Below are 22,631 nucleotides of genomic sequence, written 5' to 3' on the forward strand. Positions count from 1 at the left end.
CTGGCGTCCAGTAACGGGGAGAAATAAAACGTCTTATTTTTTTTTCCTCCCCCTTTCTCTTTCCTGTAGAAAAAGTGTTTGCTAGCCTCCCGCAGGTTGAACGAGGCGTTTCCAAAATTATCGGAGGTGATCCTAAAGGCAACAATTTTCTTTATACCAATGGAAAATGCGTCGTCATCAGAAACATTGATGTAATGTATCCTAATTTATTTTGTTTCGTAGTATAGAGCTTTCGTTAAGTTTCATTTTATTTCCTAGCCCCTCTCCTTTAATAGCCTGTGCTTCATTCACACTTAGTAATTTCAATTGAGGTCACAGATCTCTGATCAGCAGCAGGGGAATAAGCAGGGTGCATGACTCAGGCATAAAACCATGGGCAGCGACTGTAAAAACCTGTAGAAAATCTCAGTGAAAATGTGCAGTTCTCTCACTCTCTTTGCATAAGGTTTATAGATGAGAAACTGGTATATTCTGGTTGGCCCTGTTTATCTTCTTAAGTATCACTATAATGAAGTTGAGTGTTGTGTTTGCCTAATAAATTAACTCTTCCCTATTTGCTGTATTGGGCCTTCAGCTTGTAAGAGAAGCATGTAAATACTTGCAAACCCATGTATTTAAATGTGTTAGTCTGTAGCTTCTTCCTCCCCCCACCCCCTGCACTCCAGGAATCAAAACAGTTGTCAGTTGCTTAACTCTATGGCAAGCTGTGTGCATGTTGAGTTCTCAGCCCTGGTCGCAGAGAACTTTTCTCATTGATTAAATATTAGAATGCTCCAGTTAATGTTTTTAGTGGTGTGGATGTTTGGGGTTTTTTCAAAGATGGCATCCCTTTGAGAAGTATGGAGGAAGCATTACATGTTTAGGGTATTGTCTTGCTACTGGTTTTCAAAAAAATACTTTCCTTCAAAGTAAATGCTGGTTCTTTAAAAAAATCACATTCTCCCCTGGATTTACTTTTTGCTCCTACTGCAGATTGGCCTCTAGTGGGGAGGGCTGCAGGGGGGCAGATCATACCTCTCTGGAATTTTTAGGTCTCCACAGCAATGGATTTGTTTATGGCTACTTCTGTAAATCACCTTTGTAAACTGAATTTTTATGAGCTGTTCTCATGATTTATCTTATCACCCCCCACTATGTTCAGACATTTCTTCATTTTCATGCCATAATACAGAAATGTTACCAATGCTACTAATAACTTAATTCTTTGCAAACTTCTTGTTTGATACCAGTTTAAATTCATCCACTTATAACCAAAAATAAGCTTGCACTCTGGTTTCAGTGTCTCAGTTGTTGTAATAATGTTTCACTCTTGGTATCAAGAAATGTTCAATTTTCTGAAACCAGAAGCCACAGTTAAACACTGTAATGGCACACAGCATGATGAAAGAAGAGAGAAAAGCCACTCTGCATACGTTACAGTTTTTACCCAAGTTATGGCTTGTGACCTCCTCCCTTGCATAGACATTAGTGCTCATCTGACCCTATTTTGGGGGTTAAATTAGAAGAAAACAATTTGCTTTATCCTGAATCGGCTCACTGAAGATTTGCCCAGTGCAAATGTCAGTCCCAGCATGAGCTAGAATGTAGAGCGTGTGGCATGATCGGAGTACAGGTGAGGTGGGATTGTGGGAATTCAAATTTAGACTGTTTAAACTCTCGAGGGAACTTGAGAATGGAAGTCATAAATTCTTCAGTTTTTAATTCATGCCAATACGCAAACTAGATAACTGCAAGGAGCATCTGCTACTGTTAATAATTGACAGGTCCTGCTCTGCAGACAGTTACAGAATGTATTGCAGCTGTGACACAAAAACTGACCAAAGCCTGCGTTATGGTTTTTGTGTCAGAGAACATTGCAGTTTGTTCGTAACCTGACATGGAAGTGAGTGGACACTTAGTTGAGAACCGTGCCTTCTCTGAATAATATAGAAGCCTGTATAATAGTTTGCAACAACCGAATGAAACACTGGGAGGTCCATGTGTAATCCCACCATGAGCAGTTCTCCAATGGGATGGTTGTGCCCTAATTAAAAAAACAGGTTATCAAAATGCAGTGATCACCTTTCTCTTAAGTCTGAAGCTATCTCGTATTAGCTAATCAGTAGTGATGAATATAGCATTCAGGGTTAACGCTTGATCTTGGAGCATGATCTAGATAATTCCTTTAACAAGAAAAAGTCCTGGAACAGTGCTGGAAAAGCACTGTGAGAAGGACTAGTGATATTTGTAAGGTTTCATACCTCGTTAATATTTTATCATCTTCATGGGTCCAAGCCTACTTTGAAGCCTGGAACTTAACTGCTCACTTTCATATGTGGCTCTGGTTTCAGTGTTCGAAATAAGCTACATAAGCTCACTGTTCTTGTTGAATCTAGTATTGGGTACTGCGTTTGTCCCAGTTAACACTATAATCTTATCCCAAAATCTCTTTTTAAGAAGTGGAGTTTTTGGGGCTTTTGATAGGAAAGACTCACAAGTTAGAAAACTGACTTTACAAGCAGAAATAATGTTATCAAATAAACAGCATTTAATATGACAGCTCTAACTTACTACCAGGTTTCCTGAATCTACTTACCATATCTTAAATGTGGGAGTCTATCTTGTATTTAACCTCTTAAGTCAGTCTGTTAGTCTGGTGTCTCATCTTCTTAGCTTCCTGGACTCTTGGAGATTCTTGCCGTAAAATAGTAGCTGCTTATGTATGCCATTGCTAACGAAGTGTGGGGCTTTTTGAACTCCTTGAACTTGTAGATGATGCAGCTATAGAATGTGGAAAACATCTTGCTTAGATAAAACCCAGTTGCACACAAAATGGAGAGTGACATGCATGCTGTAAATGCCTATGATTGTGACTTAAGTGGGGCTATAATGCACTCGAGCAATGTATAAAAGCAGGAACGAAAAAGAGCTGCTGCTTGCATGAGTAAGCTGTATTCTGTCTCCTGAGATGTAACACTACTGCAACAGGAAGAACTCTTGCAAGCAGGAGACTGTCCTGCTTTTTAACACAGCTGATGTTTTAGTTTTTCCTGATTGGATGGCTGAGTCATACCATAACATCAGGTGGTTTTCTGGTTTGATTGAACAAATCTGTATTAATTATAGCAGTTAAAATGGACTTTTGTTTTGACTGTATGAGTCAAGTTTCTGGAGCTGGAAGATAACTGGTAGAAAAATTTTTCTAAGGAGCAGTGTGTTACTGTTGTAGCATGTATGCACTATATTTGGAAGAGGTGCAGAGTGGCTTTTTTATACATTTAATTTGTGAGCAGATTTTTGCCTTGATGTCATCCTTTTTTGATTTGTGTGGCACCTCCATAGTGTAACACTACTGTTCTGCTGAGACACCGAGTCAGTTTTATTGTCCAACCTGAAGCATCTGAAGTTTAAGACTGAAGAGAGAAAATTGTGAGGGAGTGGCAGTAAATTTCTTTCAGAATTCCAGAACCACTCTTTTTACTAGGGAAGATGTCTTTCCCATGCTAGTCTACTAGCTTTTTAACCAGATTGCAATTGACAAGAAAGAGCAAGCTTTGTACACCTCATTAGTTACCAAGTGATCTTGAGTACACAGTGATGATTAACAGCCATGCAATATGATTAACTGTATGCTTAATTTTCATACTCAACTATAGTATAACTTTTGGATATGTGTTGCAAAGCACAGCTTATGTATAGTATTATACTTGGGTAACTGCCTTACCTGGGCCAGCTCCATAAAGGAAAGCCTGATGCTTGGTCTATTATTTTGTAGAGTGTTTTCGTACCTTTCAGCAGGTATTGGAGAGGAAAGGGTCACAGCAGTTCTGGCTGTTAGAGGAAGTACTTTAATTGTGTCAGTTGTTAAAAATTAGTGTGGTGTTTTAGCGGTACTGGACAGCAGTGTTCTGCAATGTGTACTGCACTTCTCAGTTCTAAACAATACCTCAATTTAAGCTGGAGGGAAGGGTGTGAGGAAAAATTCTGGATTTTATCTTTGAATGTCTCATTTTATTCCTTTGAAAACCAGGAAATACAACTTAGTAACCTTTTTTCCTTTAAACTAGAATCCTGCAATTGCTGACATCTACACTGAGCATGCCCATCAGGTTGTAGTTGCCAAGTATGCTCCCAGTGGATTCTACATAGCATCTGGAGGTAAAGTATCAGTGTGCATACTGCATGAGATATGTGGACAGAGCTTGTTAAAGTGCTTGATGCAAAACTTACTGGCAAAACAGGGTAGAAACACTTCACGTTCTCATGTAACATGCTTCAGTGGAATTATGTATACATGCCTGATGGAGGAATGATTTCTGTAGTTGTTCCTCTAACCTCTTTCAAAAGCAGAGTTTAGTGACATGCTAGGTCTTTTAACAATTTATTATTTAAATCGAAATGAACTTTAAATACTTAGTGCGAAGTGTTAAAGAGAAGAAATCTTAGTGTAATGAAGACTTGTGTACATATATACAGGACTATTGTTTCTGTTTAACAAACTTTGATGCTTTGGGGGCAGACAAGGGATTCTAGAAGAGTATGTACTCCTCTCTTCCCTCCTCCTTTCTTCCTGACCAAACTTGGCAAGGCTTGGCATGACTTTTCTTACATTTGTAACCTGAACTAAAATAGCTTTCTTTGATAACTTAGTGGGGCAAGAGGCTGGTTCTCAGTTTCCATGTAATGCATGTGAATCAGTAGTCTTGAAAATGGGTAACATGAGTTTCTACAGTGTGAATTTCCTGGATTGTTAGCAGAAATGGCTACAGTTTTTGATGACTTGCGAAGAACTAAACAAACCCTTTTTATAGAAGCTTGCTTCAAATAATTGATATTTTTGTGGGTGTCGGTTTCTTCTCCCAAGTAACAAGCAATGGGACCAGAGGAAACTGCCTCAAGTTGCGCCAGGAGAGGTTTAGGTTGGATATTAGGAAAAATTTTGGCATGGAAAGGGTTGTCAAGCATTGCAACAGGCTGCTCAGGGAAGTGGTTGAGTCACTATCCCTGGAGGTATTTAAAAGATGTGTAGATGTGGTGCTTAGGGACATGCTTTAGTGGTAGACTTGGTAGTGCTAGGTTAACAGTTGGACTTGATCTTAAAGGTCTTTTTCAACTTAAATGATTCTATGATCTGTGATATTTTTCAGGAGGATTGGTATACAGTTGAATAATATTGATAAATACAATACTGTAACTTCTATTAAAAATACTTGCGGTTAATCTATGGCAAGCAGATTTAAAAAAAAATCCATTGTCAATTAGAAACGCTTCAAAAGCAAGTAGTGTGCCCAAATACAGAAATACTTGCTAAGTAATATATGGAAATAAAACATTCTGAATATGAGCTCCTTAGAAAGGGAGTCCAGACTCATGTACAGGTCTTAGTAGAATGGGAGTTTCTCTTTCAGCAATTTAAAAGGAACAATATTTTTTAAATGTAAAATGTTCTATCCTTTTTGGCTTTCTGTGTATCAGAAAGCTTATTAGAATGTTTATCTTTTGAGTACTGGGGAACCTTTAAGAACACTGATAGCACAGCACTTTTTTCTTTTTTTTTTGCTTTTTTTTGTTGTTGTTCATTTTTGAGGGGTTTTTTGGTTTTGATGTTGATTTTTGGGTGTGTTTTCTGCGTTTTGTTGCCTGCCCTGAAAAGGAACCAGAGCCAGGATTTTCTTGGCTCAATCTTGTGTCTGGACCATATGTCAAACTGAATACCTTCTTAAAATCCAGTTTGCATTCTTTATTCTACAGACTTGATGATGTAGGTTTGTACTGTACTTAACCCTCAGAATAATGATCTAATTTGTTCTTGTAGCCTTGTAGATTTTCAGACCTCTGTAAAAGAACAGTAACATATACGTAGCCTGATTTGTGAAGAAGTTTTCAGTTAATGATTGGCTTAAGGAAGCTCCTTGCTCCTAGGGGAGTATTCGATTGAGTTTTTTTCAGAAGTTCTGTTGTACCCAAGTAAATGAGTTTAAGCTGCAATATTTCCCTTAAAAAGTGTTTTCTGTGTGTCATTTTATAAATACTTTCGTGATACTGCTGAGCATGGGGTCTGAAGATAGTATCAGGCTGTTTAAACTGTTTCTAAGTATAACATGTAAGATTCATTTCTCTGTCTATAAATCTGCATTAGCCATGCAACCTGCATTAATACTTCATGTGTTTGATGAGACAGACCTTTGGCAATATACTTTGTGGCTTTTATGGTAATTTCTCTTACTGCAGTCATAACAGATGTAGTAATGGGAGATACCACAAAGTTAAAGCTATGTGTGTCCTATCTATTAATAGATGGAGCAAACAGTTAGATTTTGAAGTCCACATTAAAATTCTGCTTCAATAACAAATTCTCTATGTAAAATGGAGGATTCTGCATCTATCCTTTTAGCAGAAGTGGAGAAGATGAGTCCATGATCAGGTCCCAAAGATACAGGGTTGCAGTATGTTTAAATTGAACTGTAAAGATGCACCAGTAAACACTGAACAGAACTCAGAAACATTCTGATGAGGTGAAAGGTGTATATTTTTGGCATGTGGTTTATTCTAAAACACTGGCTTTTATCATGGGTTCAGTACACACAGAATTTGCTGTGTGGGTTTCATTAGAGATGTGTAAACCTGTCTGTGTATAGAACAATTCCTTTGGTTATAATACTCCACCACAGTAATTGCTCTGAATAGAAACAGGCTCTAGAGCTGTGTAATACTGAGAGGAAATGGTGTCCAAGGAGGCTTGCATTATATTAAGTCTTAAATTGTTATGACCTGTGCTATGTCTGCTGCTTGTGACATTACCATTTTTGAATATTCTGTTGGATTCCTTTGTAGTAATCCAGATAGTGCAGCTATCCATATGCAACATTAAGTGTGTACGTGCTTCTGTATAGAAAAAATATGCTGATGAGTGTGCATGAATAGAGTTCTATGGACAGAAATCTCTTTGTATGTTTACATATAGCTGGTATTTCTATGCAAAATGGATGTTAAAGAAGTCTATTTGCCCTAGGTTTCCTGTAGCAGAGTCTCAGACATCCGATCTTAGAAAAATCATTAATTTATTTGGATGGTACAGCAGAATAACAGCTTGACCCTCACCTGTGGGGAGGGACCCTGAAACAAAGACAACCTGGGCTTTTAAAGCCTTATAATCTATGCACCCCCTCTTCATGCGCCCTTCACGCGCCTTTTGGTCCAATGGCGATTTTCTTCATGTGGTATCCACGTGCCTCTTGGTCCAATGGTAATCCGCGGTCTGGGAACTTAATTGCTCCTTTTTGATTTTCTGTTTCCAAACTTCAGGCAGGCTGTTTGCTCTTCTTACCTAGATGGGTTGCAGCCTCTGCTGACAAAGTTTCCTCCTTATCTTCTTCAAGGCCCTCCGTAACTGAGAAACCGGGTTAAGGATGTGCTTATGATATGCAACCTGGAATCCCTTCTCCTGCTAACTAATGCTAAGCAGAGTTATTCAAACAGAAGAATATATTTAAAAGACTAGAGTACAATTAAAAAATCAGGTTGATTAAACTTATTCTGCAACAATGGGTTTGCTTTGAAGGTACAAAAAGGCAAAGGTATGAATTTTGGTGCATCAGCCACTGTCCACCACATTGGTGTCTTACTGTAGATTTAGCATGACTTACTTCCCAATGAAGTGTGGGTAAGCTATCTTGTAGCTGCTGGGGTTGGGGGGCTGGTTTGGGTTGGTTTTTTTGTGTATCACAGGTACTTGCATACTGGCTGAAAACATTAGAGTTCCTACCCTCTCACTGTGCAATTTTTTCTTGTGTCTGTTTTCAAAAGTTGGCTCAGTGTGTTGTATTTATTGCTGCATGCCTTGAACCTTAATACTGGGTTAAAAACATAATTCGATGAAATGAATGTAGTCTTCAGCATTCCTAAAGCAAATGATTTGTAGTAATTGTAATAGGGTAAGATAGGTCCCTGGTACAAGTGTTCAGTGTAGCTGAAAATCAGTATCCTGGCAGATTGCTGAGTCATGTGACTGAGTCATGCTGGAACAACAATAGTTATATTCTATTTTATTATGGCAGATGTCTCTGGAAAGCTGAGAATCTGGGATACTACACAGAAGGAACACCTACTGAAGTATGAGTATCAGCCATTTGCAGGAAAAATAAAGGACCTTGCCTGGACTGAAGACAGCAAGAGAATTGCTGTGGTTGGAGAAGGAAGGGAAAAGTGAGTAATTCTTTTGTGTGTGTGTGTGTGTGTGTATATATATATATATATACACACATACATATACTGTAAACCTCTGTATTCTAATAAACCAAGTTATTTGCAGAAAGCTTTTAATTCTTCAAGGGAAGAAAATCATGGCTTGTTCTCTGCTTAGACTTCAAGTTGTGCTGTTCTGCAGCAGAATTCTTTATGCAGTATTTGACAACTGTAGAACTAGTTGGAAAATACAGTTCTGTTAGAACTGCTCAGTTTAAAATTGTGTGGGTCTTGTTTATTTTTTTAGAGGTGGGTATTACATTCAGTGATAGCTGTTCAGTATGCCTTTTGGTGGATTTTTTTTGTCTGATTCTGATAGGGCAGGAGGGGAGAACCACAAGACAATTCTCCCTCTGCTTTCACCCCTCTCAATAGAGCGGACATGATTGAATAAGAGTAAAAAAAAAAAAGTGTATCAGCATTTTCTCCCTTGGCAACACATCCATATTTTTAGGCCTTATTATGGTAATTAAAAGAAAGTCACAACCAGTTGTCTTGTGACTTGCCCATTACAGTCAGACTTGTATCCTTTCTTTAATGTTTAAAGACTGACAGATCTTTAAACCAGACTGGGTAGTCTTATGCCTAAAGGTCTGAAAAACATAGTGTGGTCCTGTTACCTGACCCCCTGCACCATTTTTTAATTGCCATCATGTACTGTCTCCTCATATTTGAGAGAGATTCTTTGTAGTCCATCCCTCCCTCCACCCCTACATGCCCCTGGGTAGATACTATGTAAATTTGCTCTGCTACTTCAAAAAGTCTGCCAGTTTCCTGTTAAGTGGATGTACTTTCAATCTAGAATTTTGCTAAAGTCATTCTGTAGAACCCCGTTTTAATAGCAATGCTCTTGCAATTTAATGCCGCTGTATTGATTATACTGACTTTTTTTTTAAGGTGACTTAAAGTCAGAACTCACAAAAATGCTGTTATAACTCTTCTTCCTTAAACCTTTACATAATAATAGTTGTAAAAGTGGGACCCAGTCTAGGCTAAATAATCAGATAAATGATCAGATGTCATTGTTATCCTAGCTTTTTGCATTCTATGTAGTGACTAGGCAGACAAATAATTTACAGCTTGCTTTTATAAACTGACAGACTTATGGAAGAATATCTTTTGGATCTCTGAATTCTAGAAGTGTTATACATAAAACTTGCTTGTCTGTCCACTTCTCCTGTTGAAGATTAGATTCTCTATCCAGCAAGATCTCGGATATCCTTCAGGGAACTATGATGCGCTTGTGTGAGATTAACAAGATGACCTAATTTCTTTTCTTTGAGTGCATTCAAATCTGCTGTTGCAGTTGCTGAAGAAGTTAATCTACATGTAACTTTTTATGAATTGCAGTTATTGTGTGCTTTTCTAACTAGATTCGGAGCAGTGTTCCTGTGGGATAGTGGTTCTTCTGTTGGCGAGATTACAGGACACAACAAAGTGATCAATAGCGTGGACATTAAACAAACAAGACCGTATCGTCTGGCAACTGGCAGTGATGACAACTGTGCTGCGTTCTTTGAGGGACCACCATTCAAGTTCAAGTTTACAATAAGTGTGAGTTTAAGTTTAGATGTGGCTCTGTTCAACTGTGCAGCAAGTTGACTGAAAGCTTTCCAGCAAGTTTGCAGTTCTTGTCATAACTAGCTGTTAAAACAAAAGTTTTTAGCTCCCCCTTTTGAGGCATACTTGGTGTCAAGTGGCTTTCTTAAACCCCTATAACTGAAGGTTTGTCTCAGGCCAAAAAAAAATGAAATAAATGCTTGGTGAAGAAGAAAACCTGAAGCAGTTTTTCTGCTTTTTTTTTTTACCCTCTTCATCCTTTTCTGTAACTTAAGAAGTAGGGTGTTTCATTGGCCCTATTGGTGCTTTCCGAGCTCTGCTTCCTAGTGCAGACATGCATAGAATTTCTTAATACTCTCCAAGGTGCTTGATTCAAGAAATGTGGTGATGTGAATGGAATTTTCCAATCTGCTTAAGGGTGCTCAAATCTGAAATCCCAGGGCAGCTTAGAAGGGGAGAAGGTAGATGTTTGGAAACGTAACTAGTTTCTACAGCAAGGAATGGGTATATGACTTCTGTGGTCAGTTTTCTGTTTCTACATTCCTTTTCACTTCTTGTTTCTTATTCTACTAGTTGAAATCTCTTATGTAAATGAAACAAAGACTGGAACTACCACATTTAAGACACTTGTTGTTACTTGAGGCCAAAGAAAATAAAAAGCCAAAAGCTTTTGCAGCTGTTTCTGATGGCAGAAAACATGTCTCTTGCCTCAAAAAACCTACTGCAGAGATATTGGATGTTATTGCAGTGATAAATTCACAATGTTTAGTTCTACTACTGTGTTTTTAAAAATAAAGCCTTTTATTTTCTTAAGTATGTGCCATGAGTAGTCTTCATACACTGACTTTATTAAGGATTCCATTCCACTTCTAGAAAAGGAATTGTTTTGAGCTCTGCAATCCAATGAAATGATGTAGCTGCCTAATATATTTCTGAACTTAAGTTGATACTTCCATTTTGCTAAGCTGGTTCTTTTGGAACTCTGAAGTCTGAATTGCTTACCAGTGCTGCTTAGACTGGTATGTGATATTTGAATTGACATATGGGATTCTGGTACAGGCTGTTAGATGATTTAGATTAGAGCATGAGGTATCATCAGGAAAAAAAATTTATAGTTAAAGAAATTAGGTTAGAACCTGCCTTTGATAATACTATAAATAGTATCCCAAATCTCTTTGCATGGGAGCTTTGGCCTCATTGTGGTGCTTCCCTATTTAACACGTGTTTTCTAGTTAGCATGGTTTGAATAGTCTCCTACTTGTAAATAGTCTATTTGGGGAGCATACATCAGTCTTGCCTGGTTACTTCACATATCTACCACTAATGCAATCTCCTGGAAATGGAATTCCAATAAAATAATATTTTTTTCTTCATGCCTGTGTTTTCTACAATAAAAAGGATAAAGTAGTCTTTTGTGTATAAAACTTAACTTGCACAATGAAGCAAGAGTCAAAATCTGGAGAATGTTGCAGAAGAATTCGGTGACTAGAGGGGAGGAATCCCATGTTTGCATCTAGGCTGCAGCTGAGGGATTTTTTTTCTTACCTATACCTGAAACTGGGTACTCATTCACCTGGTATTGCATGAAGTTGTTTGAACTACATCAGTATTGATGTCACAGTTTTTTCCCTAGATTGTTCTTGGTCCCCATGATCCTCTTCAGCAGAGGCTAGAGTTGTTCCATAGCAATTCTCTACAGCACACATCTCGTACACAGCTAATTTATGGCTTGTGTGTAAGAGAATGTCATTGTTACTGGATTATCTGCTATGTAAAAAGTCTGTTCTTATTTTGTGTGCTGATCTTTTTTCCTACAGGACCACACACGGTTTGTGAACTGTGTAAGGTTTTCTCCTGATGGTAACAGATTTGCTACAGCTAGTGCAGATGGCCAGGTAAGAAACAAGGAACCCTTTTTGTAGTGATTTAGCATGAGAAGATTTTCTTGTGCATTTTGGGAATAGGATTAGTGTTGTAAAATCTGTGTTGCTTCTTTTTCCATGCCAAGAAATGACTGGCTTAAACTTTTAAGTATCCTCCTATAGAGCTGTAACAACTTATGTCAACCAGACTATTCTCACTCAGCTTTTTTCCCCATTCCATCTCCCTAGCATATTACTTCTCTTACAGATTATTTTGGCAGGAACATGTTAGACTTTTGGAATATGTATGTCCTTGTTATGATGCTGAGAAGTCTGGCTGAAATGCCGAACTCCTAGATAGCAACCCAGCTTCATGTGGACTCCCTACTGATAAGGGCAGGTTTGACAATGACACTGTTACCATAGGCAGCTCCTCGTTCTAAGAACACAGATTCCCGTCTGCAGCGCTAAACAGCTGCCAGCACAGCAGGAGTCAAAAATGTAACATCTTCCTGAATTTCAAATGTCAGGATCGCTTACTGTAGTTATTTACAATTGTTGTCTCATTTGTTTAGTCTTAAATATTAAATGCAGGAATACTTGTGCCTCTTCTTCAAAAATCTAGTGTTTGATAAACCTGCAAATATGCCAGGTAACAAAAGAATGATCTGTGCAGGGCAAGTAACAGTGTTTCAGTTCTTGGGGGTTTTTTTGTTACTGCTTTTCCCTTTAAGTTTTATGTCTGTGTGCTTTCTTAAGATTTTTGTTTATGATGGGAAGACTGGAGAGAAAGTGTGTGCTCTTGGTGGAGGCAAAGCTCATGATGGAGGTATTTATGCTGTAAGTATCACTTCATTTGTGCAAATGGTCTGTAATATTTCATTACCAAGTTCACGAACTGTGAAGTCTTGCAATAATAAATGCACTTACTATCTTGTGACTTTTTTTTTTTCACAGATTAGTTGGAGCCCTGACAGTAGTCAGTTGCTTTCTGCTTCTGGAGATAAAACTGCTAAAATCTGGGATGTTGGTGCTAATTCTATTGTCAGTGCTTTTAACATGGGATCAAACGTTTTGGATCAGCAGCTGGGTTGCTTGTGGCAGAAAGACCATTTACTGACTATCTCCCTGTCTGGCTATATCAATTATTTGGACAAGAACAATCCAAATAAGCCTTTACGTGTCATAAAGGTAGGTTAAATTTCTGTTGTTGCACAGGTTTCTGCAAAAAAATGACTCAGTGGTTGAAGTTGTCGAGATGGAATAGTACCTATTGAAAAATGGTTTTGTTAAATTAGCCTTGCCTGACAGGCTGTGTTTGACTCTTGCAAGTCACGTGACTCAAGAAGTTAAAATGTTACATGCGTGATACTGTGCTTTGTGCAAATATACAGGCTGATACTGGTTTCAGTTAACGTTATCAGCTTGTCTTTTGTAGCAGCTTTTAAGCATTCTTGAGATGAGAAAAGACATACAGCATAGACAGAATACTACCAGTGATGTCTCATTCTACCAGAGCTAGTGTATTGTGAACAAGGTGACTAGGGTTACTCTGCAATCGAGCTTTAATTTTAGGATTTAAAGAGCTCGCTGACACAGCGCTCTCATGGGAACTTACATTTTTACATGAACTAGAAACAGATGTCCCAGATTCTTGCTGTTGCTGCTATAGTTCTGGCAGTTGGTGTGGGTACCTGATGATACTTAGTCCTCCCTGAATCATGAAGTACCTGAAAAGCAACTTAGTCGATGAAAAGGCCATGGAAGTATTTTGACAGACTAATAAGGGTATTCACGGTGCCTATTCCTTCTCTTCAAGTAGTACGAGGAAATACCAATGCTGCAACAGTTAAATGACTGCACCATTAATTAGTGATTTGTATTCTGGGTGACTTTTAATGCTTGTGAATAAACTAGTGTGTTGTTTTCTGAATAACCTATAATGTTTCTCAAATGTGTTTGATTTATGTATGTGTTAAGATGAAAATTGCCCATCAATAATTATTATTTGTGTCCCATTCACAGGGTCATAGTAAATCAATTCAGTGTCTTACAGTGCATAAAAACGGTGGAAAGTCCTATATTTACTCTGGAAGTAATGATGGTCACATTAATATCCTTTGAATGATAGCGGTATTTGTTCAAGCTTTATAGTCTGAGGGGGCTTCGCCAAAGACAAAAACTTATGTTTATTGGGCACATGAATATTTTGTGTCTGAAGAAGTTTATTTTGCTTTCCCCTAACCTGCCATTTTACTGGTTACCTTCATGCTTTGCCTGCTAAATATAAGCCAGTTCATAATTTCCAATTGTCACTTCTTTGTTGGAGATAGATTGTCAGTATGGAGGAGCAAGTAAATATATAAATTAGACTCTTGTAACTTTCCATGTATTCTGTCATACATGCAAAATACGTATTGCTGTCTTTTGCTGTTAACGTGCAATAGGTAGGTAGATCTTAGCGTGTGCTGAAATTCATGTATCTTGTTTTTCAGCTGTTCGGGACAAGAAAGATAAAACTGTTGTTGACCTATCTGTGACCCATTAACATGCATTTCTCTTTACAGTTGTGTTTTTCCCATCTGTATTAAGAAGTGTTTTTGAAGTTCTGTGACACATTGATTGAGTTCTTTATTTGATATCCCAAATGTCATCAGGCTTTCTCACTACTGAAGAGGACTTGTAGTTCTTTTGAGACCCTGTATCAGTCCTGTTGGTTTCTGGAGCAAAACACTGGGAATGCAGCCTGGTTCCCAAAGGGCATGTTAAAGGATGAGACTGGGATGTGTTCAACTAGAAGACTGTTGGGTTTTCTTCAGTGTTCTGAAGCTGATAAATAAAGCTGCAGTGCTTCATCCTGCTTGCTGTGATGCACTGAAATGGTGTCACATTGGCATAAACAATTATAAATATTGGACTTGTTTCTTTGCAAAGCTGTAGTATAGTGTTAATAGTTCAAACTGATGTTAACATATAACATCAGAGAAAGCCAATGTTGCAGAACTTCTAACTATAATTCTTTAAAAAGAATTTCCTATTCTCAGACCTAACACTAATTGTTCTAGTATTTGCTACTGTTTGTCGTAGGTCATTGAGCTTATTACAGAAAATCAGATGTTTACTTCATAAACACTTTGGGGGTATGAGGTTGGTTGAACCCTGGTACAGGTTGCCCAGGGAGCTTGTAGAGTCTCCATCCCTAGAGATACTCAAAACCCAGCAGTATGGGCAACCTGTTGTAGCTGACACTGATCTGAGCAGTGGGTTGGACTAAACAATCTCAAGAGGTCCTTTCTGACCTTAGCTACTCTGTCAATTATTTAACTTTTTATGATGCTGTATCTGACTGCACCAGTATCTTCAAATGTTCCTTAATTCTATTATGCACATTATTGGGATTCTGAAACTGGAGAGAATGATGGCTTTTCTGGCAAAGGCCACACAAACCAGGTTTCTAGAATGGCAGTGGATGAAATGGATCATCTGGTGACCTGCAGTATGGATGACACTGTGCGCTATACCAACCTTAGCAAGAGGGACTACAGGTTAGTTAAAATGTTGTCTTTTATTGTAGTATTGCAGCCCTAATTGCTTTACAGCAAGAGTTTTGTTGATTTACATGGTAAAGAATTTTATGCTGCAATTTATTCAGGTTTTAAGTTACCATGGAAACTGTAGAAATGATTGCTGTACCAACCTTGCTTTTTTCTGTGACAAGAAATGCATCCCAGGCTTTTCAATATGTCTCATTCCTTCCACAGGTTAGATAGTAATCTGCCTTGTATTGGGTGGCTTAGTTCAGGGACTGTGGGAAGAATCTCCATTTTATGGTTCATAAATACTCAGGAATATTGGTAATAAATGTGGTTAGGAGGGGTGGGTCACAGCTGTTTCTTCATGGAAACCACAATTGAAGCAAAAAGCTTTAAGGAATCCTATTAAGATCCCCTAGTTAGTTTAAAAAGTTAGACTAATGTAGAAACATTGACTTTCACTTCGAAGCTGTACTACGTGGTCAAGATACTAATGCTTTAAACAGTAAGCAGCAGGAAACTTTGCGGATTATTAAAAAAAAATAATTCTAAATTCTGCATGTTCTTGATCATTAGTGGGTGATTATTTGAATGGGCAATTTTAAATAATGGTAGGCATGGAATAATTTTTTTTCTCTGTCCTTCCTGCTTCTCCACCTTGGCATGTCTTCCTCCAGTGGCCAGGATGCTGTGAAAATGGATGTTCAACCAAAATGTTTAGCTGTGGGTCCTGGTGGTTACACTGTAGTTCTGTGCATTGGACAAGTAAGTATTGTGGATTATCAACACAATTGCTGTGTTAAAAATGCCATGTGTGGTAATGTGATGGTTTCCAACAAACCTGTTTAGTGTGGAATCACCTTGCACATCTGCAGAATTTCCTCATAAGAGCTATGGGGAGTATAATTAAGCAGGATACTTGATAGGCTTGTCTTTTTGCATCCTGTAGCAATTTGACAGTCTTATGTATAGATTTAAATTTCACATGGTCCCTGATTGAATGCATCTGAATTTGTTATCAATACAGCTTTGCACTGGAAGGCTACACCAGTCTGAACCATGCTCTTGCCTGATCTGTTTAGTGACGTGATTTTTGGGGAAAGGATGTCTTGCTCCTGCTTTTTTTGTTTGTTTTTGTTGTTGTTTGGGTTTTGTTGTTGTTTGGGGGGGAGGGTGTTGTTTTTTGCAACTAATCCAACTAACCAATTAACTAATGCTGTTGTACAGCATAAGTAGCTCAAGCTTTCTTGCCAGTAGTATTCAGGTCATGCAAAACCGGAGAGATTGCACCAGGGCTATCTGGTATCAAAGCATATTTAACTTCTAATGATTTATGCCTTCTGTAAGGATGCTGGTTTTATGCTTGGGACTTCCAATAGTGTTGTCCAAACCCATTTTCCATGTGAGTTATAATTCCAGTTGTCCATAGGATAGAACTGGATAGGAAATAGCCTTAACGTTAAAAAAAAAAAAAATTTTAAAATAGCCTTAAATTTTAAGTCAGTATTAACTTGCTGCTAATTTGGTCCTGCCTCCCTTTCTTTAACAGTGAACCAGGAAGGGAGTAAGGATTGCCAAAAATACTGTTTTGTCCATGTTTCTTTCGTGTTCAAACCAAATGAGGTGAAGCTGAAGGCAGTAAAGCATGCACTGCAGTACCTAATTTAGAACACATAAGTACTCCAGTACAGCAGATTAGTTAGTCACTGCACATTGGCATTTCTTTCTTTCATTCTTTTTTCTAAAAAAAAAAACCAACTGTTCCCTTAAGATTAGAATGTAGTAAACTTCTGAGCAATGAGAGTGGATTTGTATTTATGACTAAGCAATGTGGCTTAGTCATAATTTTGTATTAGGCACTTTGAAGAAGGGTCTTAGTTTCTGGTTTTCTATTTACAGATTGTCTTGATGAAAGATAAGAAAAAATGTTTTGCAATTGATGACCTTAGCTATGAGCCAGAAGCTGTAGCCATTCACCCTGGAGGAGGTACAGCAGCAGTGGGAGGAGCGGTAAGGTTGCACTTCCTAAAACTGTACTACTTTGAACAGTGGAACTAGTAACAGAAGCATTTAACAATAGCACATGTGTTGAGAAATAGTAGGCGACAGTTTGTAACAACAGCAGTATTGTAACAAGTAAACTATGTGTAATTGGTATTCCTGGGCTTTCATTCCCTAGGTTCTTACACCATTGTGACCTAATGTCTATTTCTTTTTTTATCTTATATTTGCTGTTTTTAAATTGTCAAATTCTTTTTACCTGGTGTATGCTTGAAGTAAGCAAATTCTAGAAATCAGGTCTATATTTTAGACTTGGTGGATTGTAGCCAGCATAAATGACAGGTTCTTTAAACTGTTTCTTAATCTAAGCACTGCCAGATAGAATTGATGCAAAAAGTTCCAGAAACTCAGTAAACCTTCCTCTTTCTATTGTAAAGTGATTTTTGTAACTTCCCCCCTTCTTCACTGTTAATTTGCAGGATGGGAATGTCCGTTTGTATTCAATCCAAGGAACCTCTTTGAAAAATGATGATAAGTGTTTGGAAGCTAAAGGTCCTGTTACTGACCTGGCATATTCTCACGATGGTGCCTTTCTTGCAGTCTGTGATGCAAACAAAGTTGTCACTGTCTTTAGTGTCACTGATGGCTACGCGGTAAGAACTGATGTATCAGGAATTTTGTTTGTTTGAAAACAAATTGACTGGTGTCTCATGTCTAAATCTCATGTGGTGAAGTACAGTGTAGCTGGTGAAACTTAATTGGTTAAATCATTGATGTATATTTGGTGGTTTTGTGACTGTTTTGTTTATGTGGTATTTTGAGTTAGTGATGCTTTTCACAGCAGCCTATGTGAAGCCTCCAGATCATAAGAATAGGTGAAGAAATGTACAGCATAGGTTGGCTACTGGGAAAGCACTCAAACCCATCTAGTAACAAATACATAGTTAAATGGGAGAGGGATTGGATTTCCACAGGCTAGCAGTAGATAAATACAAAAGATTACAAAGTGTGCAGGTTCCTTATTTGGGTCAGCTGAATCACTAGTGTGTTGTTTTTGTGGGTTTTTTTGAAAGGAAAAAAGTCAATAAAATACGTGCCTGTTAGAGAATTTGTGTGCATTTTTGTAAAATGTACAAGAGTGCACATTCAGTTTGATAAGAATAATGCAATACAATAAAATTTAATTAAGTAAATAAAGCAGACTTGGCAATAGAATTCTGCTGGCTGTGGCACACAGTTCCGTGGTAAGAACTAAGCAATGAAAGGGATACATCAGGGCAGGGAATCTTGCTTTATCCTTCAATCTAGTGTCTCTTGACGAAGAACGAAAAAATGGGCAATTTCAGCTGAGCAGTCAATATGTGCATCAGCCTGTAAAGTTATTAAGCTTTGACTGAAACCACAGTGAAGTAAAAAATGCAGGATGGTATTCCACAAGAACATTTCATTTTCTAAGTAAAAATTGAAAGAATTTTGCTTTCAGAAACATCTGTGGGGTTATTTTAAAAGCCTCTAAGCAAGAAATGACTTGTTGTATATGCACTTTAGAGATCCAGCTTTCATAGAAAAAGTGTTGGCATTTTTTCAAAAAGTTTGGACTTTATTGGCTTGATAAGTGTTTAAATAAATAGCTTAAAATGAAGCCACCACTTGGTTTATTTAGGGCATCCATCTGCACCTAAGATGTACATTGTCTGGAGTATTGCAGTAGCTTATTGTGATGCTACACATTAAAAGCCAGTGATTTCCCAAAGTAGCTTAAACTAATGAAATATACTGTATCTCTAATTTTCAAATAGGAACATAATGTCTTTTATGGACACCATGCAAAAATTGTTTGTATTGCCTGGTCACCAGACAATGAACACTTTGCTTCTGGAGGCATGGACATGATGGTATATGTTTGGACCGTAAGTGATCCAGAGACGAGAGTCAAGATACCAGGTAGGTTTCCTTCAAAATCTTACTTTTGAAAGCTGCTGGTAGCGACAGGACAAGGGGCAATGGCTTTAAACTGGAAGAGGGAAGATTTAGATTAGAGATCAGGAAGAAGTTCTTCGCCATGAGGCACTGGAGCATGTTGCCCAGAGCAGTTGTGGATGACCCCTCCCTGGAATCGTTCAAGGCCAGGTTGGATGAGGCTTTGAGCATCCTGGTCTAGTAGAAGGTGTCCCTGCCTATGGCAGGGGGATTGGAACTAGGTGATCTTTAAGGTCCCTTCTGACCAAAGCGTGCTATGATTCTTGAAATCCAACACAGTACCTGTTTTCTAGAACTAATGGTAAGCAGGCTTTGAATGTTCCCAAGCAAATTTAGCCTTTATGTTAATCTCTATCTAGCTACAATAGCTAGAACTCTTCTGTTACGTTATTTTGTAGTCACTTCTAAAATACACTACTGGTATTTAATGCAGCTGAAAATCACATTTGGAATATGCGCTAAAGTTACTTTGTCAGCCTAGCCTTCCTAATTCTTTTCTGTTGTTTCACACTGCCATACAGATGCTCACAGACTACATCATGTAAGCGGCTTGGCGTGGTTGGATGAACATACTCTGGTAACAACATCCCATGATGCTTCTGTTAAAGAGTGGTCTATCTCCTACAATTGAAATAAGCCCTCTCTTTGGAAGGACCTAATCAGGGACTAGAACTACTGCAGTGGAACATAGCATTTCTCTTAAAGAATCTGTATTGGCCTCTGGGTCTGCTATCATATCCTCATATCTTTACAGGGTGTTCATATCTGTAATTAAATGTACTTTGAAAGCTTTAGCCAGTAACAGTTTGCACATGAAAAGCACTTAAGTTATGTCTGGAGCTTAACCGTTGTGCTGAACATTCCAGAGGCAACAGCCGAGCAAGTTGGTGTGAAAGATTCAGGCGTGAAAGATTCAAACTCAATCAGTTGTTCTTTTCTAACCAAGAAACATGAGACTGTACAGCATGAGAGTAATACTTCTCATTTTTTCTAATTACAGAACATTTCTGTACTAACGGTCATAGCAAGAGTATTTAGTTGTGATCTGAAACCAATCAAGCTGTGTGCAGCTACTGTATATTGCTTTGCTTTTCTGTACTGCACCAAACTGTTGCCTCAGATTTTCTCCTTCAGATAACAAAATGGGGTACATACATAATAAACTTTTTATGTATTTCATGTCAAAGCTCGTGGTTTATTTTAAGGTGGAAGTGTGGGGTTTTGATGTACTTACTGTTGTGGGTATAATGTTTACAAATAATCGTTGTGGCAACTTCTTGCTTCAGAAACACATTTGTTACTTTTCATGAATTAAAAATGTCTGGTCATTTCGATGTTAGAGGAAAAAACAATCATTCTGTTTCAAAGATTAAAGATATTTTCTGTTTGAAGGAGGAGAAGCATGTAATTGTTTAAAAAAATGCAGTACTTCTACCACCTTTTCAAAAATACAGAAATTAAACAAAGTGAAGCACTGTTATGACTTGAAGTGATTTTTGAGAAGATGGTGTTTGAGTAGGTTTTATGCCTTTGCATGTGCAGAACAGTTGCATGGAAGCCGTTATCTAATGCAAAGATCATACTCTTGTGTTTAGCTCCCTTCTCACACTCTACAGCACATCTAAGTCATTTGAAGCTAGCAGTCCAACAAGGGTGGAGGAGGACACTGATGCGAAGTAGTAGGAAGATTTGTTACCATCTCTAGTGGCCAAAAGAATTTGTTGCTGTGCAGAACTTTGGAAGACTTTCTAAAAAAAATTTTTTCTCTGTTATGTCTTCACCACCATCAGCCCTACAGTGCTCTTTGGTTTTTATTAAGCTTTCTTTTCTCTGTGGACTTGTGTGTTGTTTTTTCTACCAATCGTATTTCTAATGACAGTAATTATACAGCAAATAAAACACTTTTGCTGCTTCTCATACTGTGGACCATTGCTCAATTGCTGAAAAAAAATTGCCTGTCAAAAATGACTTGGTGAAACATCTTTTTAAAAGGAAAAATGTTGATTTCTTTTTAGGAGTGGTGATCAAATGTCTTCTGGCATGCAAACCAACATCTACATAAGAAGAGTTGACATAAGTTTCATCTAAGAAGTAGAATGTTTTGCATCATGGTTTCTTTGTGCTTATTGCATCTCTCCATTAGCAGTCTTGCATGTCTGATTATTAATAATGCAAGGACAAGAGAAGTTTTGGAAAAGGGCATGTTTGAAATTAGGCGTAAGATCCAAATGAACAAGATTTCTCAGTGTCTAGCCCCTAAAACTTCTGCTGTTGCTTGTTGTGCCAGTCCCTGTGCAATTCATCCATTGTTCCCTGGGTCTGATCTGGAAGAGTTGCTATTGAATCTGCTCAGTGGGTTCATGTTGTAGCTGAATCCCTGTCATTTAAGTAATGATAAAAGGGAGTCGGGGGGAGGGGGGAAGTTATGCAGATGTCTTTAGTCAAATTCACAGGCAAATCCTGCTTTTTGTAAGAGATGGGCATGCTAATGAAACAGGGTTTTGAGGGAAGTGGCATAATTTCCTGAAGCGTCCTACCACTACAAGTGGATTCTTTCCTGCACATCAGAACCTGTGCACCATGGCTGAAAGGTGATCTGTAGGACGAGGTATTTTTTGATTCCTGGATGACCTTGTACTACTGCTCATGTGGAATGCCTGTTTGCTAGAAACCCTGTATTAAGACGTGTTTGGATGCCTGCCTGTGGGGGTGGTTGCTTGTGCTTCAGCTTCTAGTGCATTTGTTTGTTGGCACATGGCCTGAGCTTCTACTTCCTTAAGGACTAATATGACCTTTATAGTTGAATAGCAAATCCTGACTCGAAAGCTGAAAAGATACTCTTCTGTTGGACCAGATGTCATAGCACAGGCTGATTGTTGATCCAGCATAAGCAGATGACAAACTGAGCCAAAGGAGCCCAGTTGTACTGTGCTGAATCAGGCCCCTACATTATTTGTATTTGCCCCAGACTGAAAAAGTCTTGCGCCAAACTCAAAAGTCAAGAAGTAGCGATGGGGCAGGAACAGTTATCTGCAGCGTGACTCTTGCTTTCTAATCTTAGTTGCACAAACAACTGCTAAGTTGTGGTTTTTTTCACAGCCTTCCACTGATAAAATGCCAGGTGTATCATGGTTTAGTTTGTTTTTTCTAAAGGGGAAACAGATACTGGACTTGCATTTGGCTATATAAAGCAAAAGACCTTTTTCAAAGAGAATACAGGGGTTTCTAGAGATAAATACATGGAAGTAGAGCATTGCTGAGTTTAAGCTTTCTCCTCAACAATCCTGTTTGGTCTGAAAACTGTAGACTGTCAGTCTCTGCAAAACAATAGGGATAGCCATTCACTATCAGGGTGACTATAAAATGTATGTGTAGGAATGGAAGCCATTCTCTTTGTTGGACAAACTGTGATTGTTTCAACCATCATTTTTCTTTCCCATTCTCAGTAAGCTTTCTTCTGCCAGTGATGAAA

At 38.2% G+C, this 22,631-nt stretch overlaps 1 protein-coding gene across 1 annotated transcript; it reads left to right on the top strand.

Annotated features, from left to right (window-relative positions):
- Nucleotides 1-69: 69 nt before the first annotated feature.
- WDR1 (WD repeat domain 1) lies at nucleotides 70-21,074 on the top strand (the record flags this gene model as incomplete). The annotated part of the gene is made up of 14 exons (XM_009697753.1): nucleotides 70-191; nucleotides 4,047-4,137; nucleotides 8,037-8,184; nucleotides 9,597-9,777; nucleotides 11,601-11,678; nucleotides 12,405-12,485; nucleotides 12,603-12,836; nucleotides 13,671-13,758; nucleotides 15,034-15,190; nucleotides 15,856-15,943; nucleotides 17,078-17,188; nucleotides 17,659-17,832; nucleotides 18,979-19,123; nucleotides 19,681-21,074. Coding segments are annotated over 14 exons (1,808 nt in total), but the record flags the coding sequence as incomplete, so codon positions are not given.
- Between the last annotated feature and the right edge of the window lie 1,557 nt (nucleotides 21,075-22,631).

This window comes from Cariama cristata, unplaced genomic scaffold (assembly GCF_000690535.1).
Source record: "Cariama cristata isolate BGI_N322 unplaced genomic scaffold, ASM69053v1 scaffold8853, whole genome shotgun sequence".
NCBI lineage: Eukaryota > Metazoa > Chordata > Aves > Cariamiformes > Cariamidae > Cariama > Cariama cristata.